We start from the raw sequence: 8,877 nt of genomic DNA, 5'->3' as shown, positions 1-8,877 counted from the left end.
TAACCGTTAATTGCAGCCCTAATCAACACAGAAGGTCAAGCAGCTCTTATCAGTTGTGTGCCCTGACTTTATTTATTTAACTTTATATTTATGTAATAGTTAATTGATCAATTTACTTATTGTTATAGCACAGACATAGGGTTGCAATACGATAACCCTGTTTCTCAGAAAAGTCTTATCATCAGTCAGAATGAGACTTAAAGAAATGAAAACAGAACAAATGTTTTATTACTAGAATTGAAACTTGACACCATTTTGTAAAAGGAAATGTGTATAAAAAGTCTTCCATTTGAAAATAATTAAAGTAAAGGAGAGATTCTCTGTTAAGCACAGACATATAGGGCTGCAATGGTATGAGATTTTCACAGTATGACAGTCATCTCAGAAAATGTCACAAATATTTGATTACTATAATTGATCAGTTTATTAATTGTTTTAGCACAGATATACAGGGTTGCAACGGTGTGAGATTTTTACTGTAAGATAACAGTCTTAAAACTCTTATCAGTCAGAATGAGCCTTAAAGGAATGAAAACAGAAGGGTTATTGTTTGTTCAACAAACATTTTATTACTGTAATTTAAACTTGTAACCATTTTGTAAAAGGAAATATTTATAAAAAGTCTCCCCTTTGAAAGTAACTAAAATTCAGGGGAGTTTCTGCGTCCACTTGCCCTTGAGAGAAAAAAAAAAGTAGATGAGCAAATGTGCACTGTATGATAACTGTCAACTTTTATGTCACGGTATACCTTAAAATCAGAATATCGCTGCAACCCTATATTTGTGTGCCCTAGCTTTATCTAGCAGGTGTTTTGCTCCCTTGATGTGGAATCCATGTAACAGTTAATTGATCAGTTTATTAATTGTTTTAGCACAGATATACAGGGTTGCAACGGTGTGAGAGTTTCACAGTATGATAACCGTCTCAGAAAATATCACAGCATTACAGAATTTATATTATTACCAGTCAGAAGGACCCTTCAAGGAATGAAAATGGAAGTTTTATTTTAACGTTTTATTACTTTAATTGAAACTTGAAACTGTTGTGTTTAAAGGAAGTTTGTGTAAAAGTCTCTCTTTGGAAATAACTAAAATAAAGGGAGGATTCAAAGTCCAGTTGCTTGATATTTTTCAGTAGGACAACTGTCAACTTTTATATCAGGGTGTACCTTAAAACCGGCTGCAACCCTACAGACATATAGTGTTTTCATATATTTTAAGCCCCCCTCAATAACATTTATACGACATCTGCAGCTTCAGCATGCAGTTACAGTGCAGGAGACACAGGAATATAAAACATAACACATGTATTCATGTTACTGACTCTCGACTGTGTTGCTACACCAATGGTTTGTGTGGGAGGAAAAGAGTAGTGGGTCTGTGTGTGGGACGAGCCTTTGTGCCTGGGTGTGTATGATGAATAAAAAAAAAGACGGGAGAGAGAAAGAGGTCAGTCATGTTCTGACAGAAAGTTTAGTGCAGAGTAGAAGTTAAGCTGTCTGAAAGCCCATACTGTTTCCCTTTACTGACACAGTCACTCCCAAAGTAACAGGATTTATTTTGGTGAGAAAATTTAATTCTCAACTTAAACGTGAGTTTATAAATAATCAGAAGTTACAATATTGTGTAATGCAACCTTTATATGGTGAACACGTCTGTGTTTTTACTCTCTGTGTGAGGTATAGGACAGTATGAGCAGTCAGACACACTCACTGAGATTTTGCTGATTACTCTTCTTAGTACGCCCTTCCTTTCCTCCCTCCTTCCTTCCTTTTTCTTTCTGTCTGTCCCATCATCTTCATATCTCTCCTGATCTGCCTCACCACAAGGCTTCTGAATCTCCATCCAGAAATGCTCTTCATGTGTTATTTATGCTTTCTTTTACCTTGTGATATGAGAGAAACTCTCCAGCATCCATTAACAACTGCATCCCAAAGCTAGAAATGAAAGAGCCGGGACAATAATTTGTGCTGCAGTCACAGAGGTGCTCCTCCTGGACCCTCACTGGCAATTTGGACACCAGTTTAATCTTTTTATTTATGAAATTCCCCCAGATATTCCCAGCTGAAGTCGTCACAGAGTTGTCTCTGATTTATCGTCAGCGGTGTAGCTTAATTAAGTTTCTTAATGAAAACACAGGTGACGGACTGGGTTGTCTTGTTTCTACCTTTGGGAGAAAGTAATCCATGCTCACTAACAGTAATATTATCATCTAAAATCACAGCAATGTTCTTTTCCATTTTAAGCATATTCACTCATTTACACACCATCGACTAGCTGCAGAAACCTTAAAATCTGCTCCTTAAATTTTCTGTAACAGACACCTTAATTAATCTTGGCTGAGTGGCATTAAAGTTTTTGTTTGCTGTGCTTATCTTTCAGCCAGTGGACCCTCTAACATCATATTTTGTCACAGCGCTTACAGGGTATTTATTTTCCTTAACCTTGCTTATACTCAGGTAACCCCCATCGTCTCCCAAGCTAGTGTGCAGTTAGCTAAACAACACACATTGTCAAAGTTATCAGTCAAAAAGGAGTGAGGAGTAAAGTTACACACGGTGAAATATTTTTAGCAACTAGACTTAGACTACCAGCAGTGCAGCGTACTGTAGCACCAGATGTTTCCACAGGATGGAAGCAACAGGAACCTCTCTTGTAAAGCTTCATGCCTGGTTCAGACCACACGATATCAGCCTGATTATAGCCTGACACAGTGTGACAGATCGTGGACGTCAAAGAGTGTCATGCGTAATAATCCATCGTTTCATCTCATGTAGTGTGTCATAGTAGACGACAACTGACACTATGTCCCGACAGAAAGTCTAGCATGTTTGATTTTCTATTTGTCTTCCACGACTGCTCCCGTCACAGCCGTCACTTTGACCAATAGGAACACAGAGCGATCTGCTGCCATGGAAACTGCAGGACAACAGCAGCCCGTCCCTGTAGGGACGTTAGCACACAGAGTAAAAAGGAAACAGCAGAGGCACTTTATCAACCCGCTGAGTACTGCCATTAGCATCAAGCTAGCAAAGAATGTTCTTTCTTCATAATGGAGGATATAAAGGAATCAAACTCACAGATAGTGTCTGGGCCTTTACTCAGCACAGCCAGATTAGACTACATTAGAAATGGACATTTATTTTCAGACATAGGCCTCTATTTATTATTCCCTCTGTATGTTTATATTTTTATTTTTAATCCCTTCCTGTTTGTCTGTTAAATTTTAGGCATTGCTCAACACTTCCTGTATCTGTTTCAAATTAAAAGCCCCTTATAACCTCGGCTGAGAGAATCCTTTCAATTTCTAAAAAGGCTTTTATTGTGAAACATTTGCAGGAACTTGTTGCGGAGGGATTCAGTGACTTCAAATGTAGCTCCGCACATCTGGTGACTCATAGTATGTTCCTACACTAACAGTTCAGCTGCGACATGAACAGACACAGTGACTGAAATAATAATAATAATAATAATAATAATAAAAATAGGACAAGAATAATCTGATGACATCACACGTTGTGAAAGACGATCAGGGATCATTGGTCGTGGACCAACGTGTAGTGTCATGTCTGTCGGCCAAAACATGGCACGATTTTATGACTCAACAATCACATTATGTGACATAGTGACTGTTGGAACGGACACAAATGTTGTGTAGTCTGAACCTGGCATTAAGAAAATATTTTAATATTAAAACAGCATGAAAGAGATTTTAGGGTGGAGTTTTTTCTGCTGCGTTAAGTCAGTTTTAAATGATTTAAAAAATACCAGTAAGTGAAATGAACACCACTCTGACACAGTTTTAGGGGGATTTTAAAACTTCAAATAAATTTTATCTTCACTTTAAAAAATTATTTTTCCCTGTCAGTTTAAATAAAGGAGATTTATTTGTGTTTGCTGGACACTCAGCAGGTCTTATTGAAGAGGACATTACCTTCCCCACCTCTTCATGTACAACCAGTCTCCACTGTTTGCCTTTTATTTCCAGTACTGATAGTTTTGTTTTTTGATGATGCAGTGGTTTGTGTGAGATCAGGCTTTTCTTCTTCTGCTGGCTGTGTGGTGCCAACATTTCCTACCGCGTCATGCTGCACACTTAACAGCAGCTGTTTTCTGATCAACAAAATCTGCTCGCCTTTTTTGTTGCCCAGAATACGCTGGAAAGTGAAGCCTGGTAATAGGGTTGCTCTACGGTGGCTCAGAGGGGACAGTAGCTGCAGTCACACATGAATAATTATCTACAGGGACAAAGAATTACAGGTTGACATTTAATGAAGGGCAGCCCTGATTACTTAGGGGCATTTTACCCCTCATTTTTAATTTTAAGGGCATTTTTATGAGCTGTTAAAGGCAAGTTGCTGAAGACCTCCATAAATTTCTCACGGTCTGAATGGCACGTTCCCCCAGGAAAAATGCAGTAAAATTAAATTTGATCGGACTGTTGGCACATTTAATATTATTATTTATTCTATTTAATGTGAAGAGACAAAAGTTGGAGTGACCGGGGAAACAAATGTGCAGTCACGCCATCGAGGGCTGTGAGGCCGCAGCTTTTCTTTGAAAGTAAAGACTTCACCAGGTGCTGCTCTTTGGTTGAATTTGCTCCATCAGTGGATTCACCTGTTGGAGTGTTTGGTTTGGATGAAAACCTGCAGACTCTCACCCCTCCATGGCGTTACTGCATATCTGTGGTTTAGATGGAAGCACGTTTCTAAATGTGTGTTGTGGCAGAAATGTTTGCAGAGGGATTCCCTTTTCTCAGCGGTGCTCAATCAAGCACTGTGACTACGCATAAATGCGTACAAAAAATACAGAGGAATCTCCGTTATGTAATATGCACTATTGCAAAAACACAGTGAATCTGTTGGTTTAAAGCAGAGTGGGTTCATTACTGGAGAAGTCAATATTGAAAAGGGATCAAATGAGATATTTATATCCCTAATTTGCCACATGAGATGAATTTATGTGGGTAAATATGACTGGAGTGTTAATAACTCAGCCATTTTGTCTTTCTGTAGTTTTTCTCTTTTTGGTCCAAAGACAAAACCCAACAGATTAGAAAGCAGAAAGATCAACAATGTGCCAGCAGGGGTGCACGATATTGGATTCTTTGCTGATATCCGACATGCTGATATATAACAACTCATTTGGCTGATAACCCATACCGATATCGATATATCCACTTTTACCCCACCTAATTTTAGTGATCATCAAGTCTCTTCTGTCGTGGAATTAACATCATATTATACATGCATACTGTAATCATGACGCCCACCGGCAGATGGAGACATGACGAACTTTTCAATGTATGTAATATTCATTCATTGTAATTGTAATTCATTGGATACTGGCCGATACTGATGACGTGCCGATATTATTGTGCATCCCTAATGTGTAGTTAATCATGTGTTTTAAGTTAACGCATCACTAGAATCATTTAAAGTTAAACTCGTAACAAAACACTCGGCCGCTCAGAAGCAATAGAAGTGGCCAACAGCATTTTTTAGTCACTTGGTTTGATCTGAATCACGAGTCACGACATTGTGTAAACCAGAAAGTCCAATATTATTATACTTACACAAATATATTCTTCCTAGAAAACAATTAGAGAGATCGCTTTAACTGCCTCATTATGAGTTGTAATCACCCAGACGGGTCTGAGTCTTTGATGCTAAGATTTATCACCTAACTGAACAATGAAGCAACGTGATGGAAATAAGGAAGCACCAAAGACATTTTTATTCCCCCGATATGAAATCTATCCCTGAACACTTGCGCTGAAAACACACCGGCGCCGCCACATTGTGTCAAGTGCCACCCCTGGCTAGGGCTGCAATGATTCGTCGACTAATGGATGACTAATCAACAATTAAAATAGAAAAGTACTATAAAAGTACCCAAATACTCTTGTTGCAGCTTCTTACGTTCAGATATTGGCAGCTTTACACACTCTCCCATGATGGTGAACTCAAACCTTTTGGCGTGAGTATGAAACAAGACATTAGATGACATCGTTTTGGGGTTTGGGAGAGACAGGCCGACATTTTTCAACATTTTTACACATTTTTCTGTAAAATGATTAGTCGACTAATTGAAGGAATAATCAACAGATTAGTCGACAGTGAAAATAACCGTTAGTGGCAGCCCTACCCCTGGTACACACTGGACGCGTCACGGTGCAGCTCGTCAACAGACGACCACGCAAAGTTATTGTAACTGAAACATCTGTGCTTCCTCCTCCTCTGCGTTAGCTTAAAATCATGTGTGTACAGCCACTAATTAAGCTTGATGTCTCACCTGAAGAGCCGATCTCCAGAGCTGTTACTCGCCAGGCGATATCTTTTAAGCTATTGTCTTTATAACGACGGGACTGTTGGTCGTTTAGCTCGGGACATTTCTCGACCTCAACAAGAAGTCTCTCCTCATCCATTCTTCGTCACACACGAGACACAGCAACAGCTGCAGAGTTCTCTTTATACATCCATGGTGAGGAGAGGAGTCCAGCTGCTATAGGAGCAGAGAAAAAGAGCTGCTACGGAAGCTGGTGTGTACAAGCAATTTATTCTGGGGGCGGTGAGGCTGGAAACAGGACAGTGGAGTGAAGTGCCTAGCCACCACCGGTGTATGGTTGTGCATTGAAATAATATGGGCGTTGCAATTCCGAGTTCTTAAATTAATAAAATAATATTTTTTTTACTAAAACGTCATGTTGCCAAGAATAATGTTATCGCAAAAATACCCTAAATATAGTGATTTTATTTCAGGGTCATATTGCCTGGCCCTGTCATTCCATCTGGAAAGAATGTTCTCATATGAGGCAGTTGTGTTTTGTTTGTATGGAAGCACAAAATGAAAGAAGAAGATAATCAAATGTGATGAACTGCAATACGATTTTAAACCATTTCTCAAGTGACATTACAGAACAGTTACTGTATTGTGATATATACCATAACCTTGATGTACAATTATGATGTCATAGAATATTTCTGCCATATCGCCCACGCTGTGCAACCAAACTCCTCTCAAAGTGCCATCGCAGTCCTCGTGAGATACAGCACAGTATAAATAAATGACTCCTGTTGCCATATGTCCATATCAATATGACATGATAGGTTCAAACATGCATCAGAGCATCACCAGCAATGAAGCGCCTCGTGCTTCAGCGGCAGGGGAAATCTGCATTGTCAGTTACTAAGCAACAGCCACGGAGCAGAAAAGTGGAGCAAATATTGCAGCCAGTGAAAACTGCAGGGGCCAAACTTTGTCTTCACACTGTTCTGTATGAGACAGCTGACAGCTGGAGTGTCAGCCATATTATTTCAGCCTTTCCACACACTCTTAAAATGGATGTGTTATTCTCAATGAGTGTGTAGGCGGGGATACTACACTTTGTGTTACTTTGAAGACAGCGTGCGTTAGAACAAGTGCAAATATGATCACATGTCGGCGCAGCATGTGCTGTGTTCTATGTGTTGTGTTGAAAAGAAATGCCAGACCGGCTGTCCTTAACTGAACTCTCAGATATGCAGAAAACACCTGTATGAGAGCAGCTGTTTTAAGACATGCATGCATGTGTGTGTGTGTGTGTGTGTGTGTGAGAGAGAGAGAGTGTGTGTAGACCAGTGATCCAGCAGTTTGTCTGGGTGGGCTCTTTGTTTTGATTTCTTCTCTTCTTCTCTCCGTTCCAATGCTTCCCCCCTCTCCTATGCAGCAAGGACAAGTTTGGAAGGTTTGCAAAGTTTATCACCTTCCACTGATGAAACCCCACCCCCCCTTCACCCTTCCTCACCTCCCTCCCTTCCTCCCCTCCTCGTCCTCCTCCTGCTCCTGGCTACCTGTACTGATCTGTTGGTCCTCTCCTTTGTCCCTCACTCCTCTTCATGTTTGAATCTGTAACGCTGAGACTAAGGCTGGGCTCCATTCACCAACCCCAAATGGAAATTCAGTGTGTTCTTCATTTGCTTATGAGACAGCTTTTACATGCAAATTGTTTTTTTCTGTAGCGCAGATACTTTACCAGTTTACTAGTCTGCTAACAGCCAAAACTAGACTTTACTCTCTGTTTTTGTGAATACCAGAAATGTGTCACAATTAAGTCACATGACTGCGGCATTTAAATATGCTGATTTGATCTATATGTGGCTGCAGTGTGACTCAGAGCTCCCAGAGACAGTTCAATGTTCAATCTGATGATCACAAATATGGAACATATTTATTTAAAATGTATGTCTACTATGATGAATCATAACAATGATATATATGGATGTTATATATTGTTTATCGGTTTATCAGTAGGGGTGTAACGACTCACAGATTTCACGGTTTGGTACAGCGAAAAAAGTAGAAATGCCAAAGAAATTTCCTTGATTTTTAAATGTATAAAAATTAAAAAATTAAGATATATTGGGCTTTTTTTGTTGTTGTTGTTGTATAAGGGGTATAATGGGCCCGTTAACCTACCGTACTATAAAAAACACTAGGTTGCTTTTGACATCAGAGCGGATAATATCTGTCTTTTCTGTCGCCCACTGGGAGTCAGCGGCGAGTTGCTACGTCGCATGAGCTCTCTGAGCTTTTTCAGTCTGATTAATACATGAATAATCTCCATTAAATGCCACAGCCGTATAAACACAAGCTAAACAGCCGTCACTAACGTACCTTTGTCTTCACACAACTATGGTTAAATGTGATAAGACCAAAGGACTGGACGGAGGCCATCATCAAAAATGCTCACATGTGCAGCGCACACTTCATATCAGGTTAGGGAAAAAGTATTTCCTGTTGTAGGGATGAATAAGGTTATGTGTATTAAGGGTTATCATGTCCACCTCATCAGAAACTGGGGAGGGATTAAGAGGAATATTGGATTTCTCTGCAA

At 39.6% G+C, this 8,877-nt stretch overlaps 1 protein-coding gene across 4 annotated transcripts in view; it reads left to right on the top strand.

Moving 5' to 3' along the window:
• Positions 1 to 8,877, top strand: part of nckap1 (NCK-associated protein 1) — a 52,391-nt gene that overhangs the window by 1,632 nt on the left and 41,882 nt on the right. For 2 of the 4 annotated variants that reach the window (XM_033613003.2, XM_033613002.2), the window contains exon 2: positions 7,711 to 7,728. The exons of the other annotated variants lie outside the window; for them this stretch is intronic. In XM_033613003.2, the coding sequence (XP_033468894.2) occupies positions 7,711 to 7,728 (18 nt within the window). The remainder of the gene's footprint in view (positions 1 to 7,710; positions 7,729 to 8,877) is intronic. 4 annotated transcript variants of the gene reach the window in all.

Source organism: Epinephelus lanceolatus, chromosome 17 (genome assembly GCF_041903045.1).
Source record: "Epinephelus lanceolatus isolate andai-2023 chromosome 17, ASM4190304v1, whole genome shotgun sequence".
Lineage (NCBI taxonomy): Eukaryota > Metazoa > Chordata > Actinopteri > Perciformes > Serranidae > Epinephelus > Epinephelus lanceolatus.
This window is presented reverse-complemented; position numbering and strand designations above follow the sequence as displayed.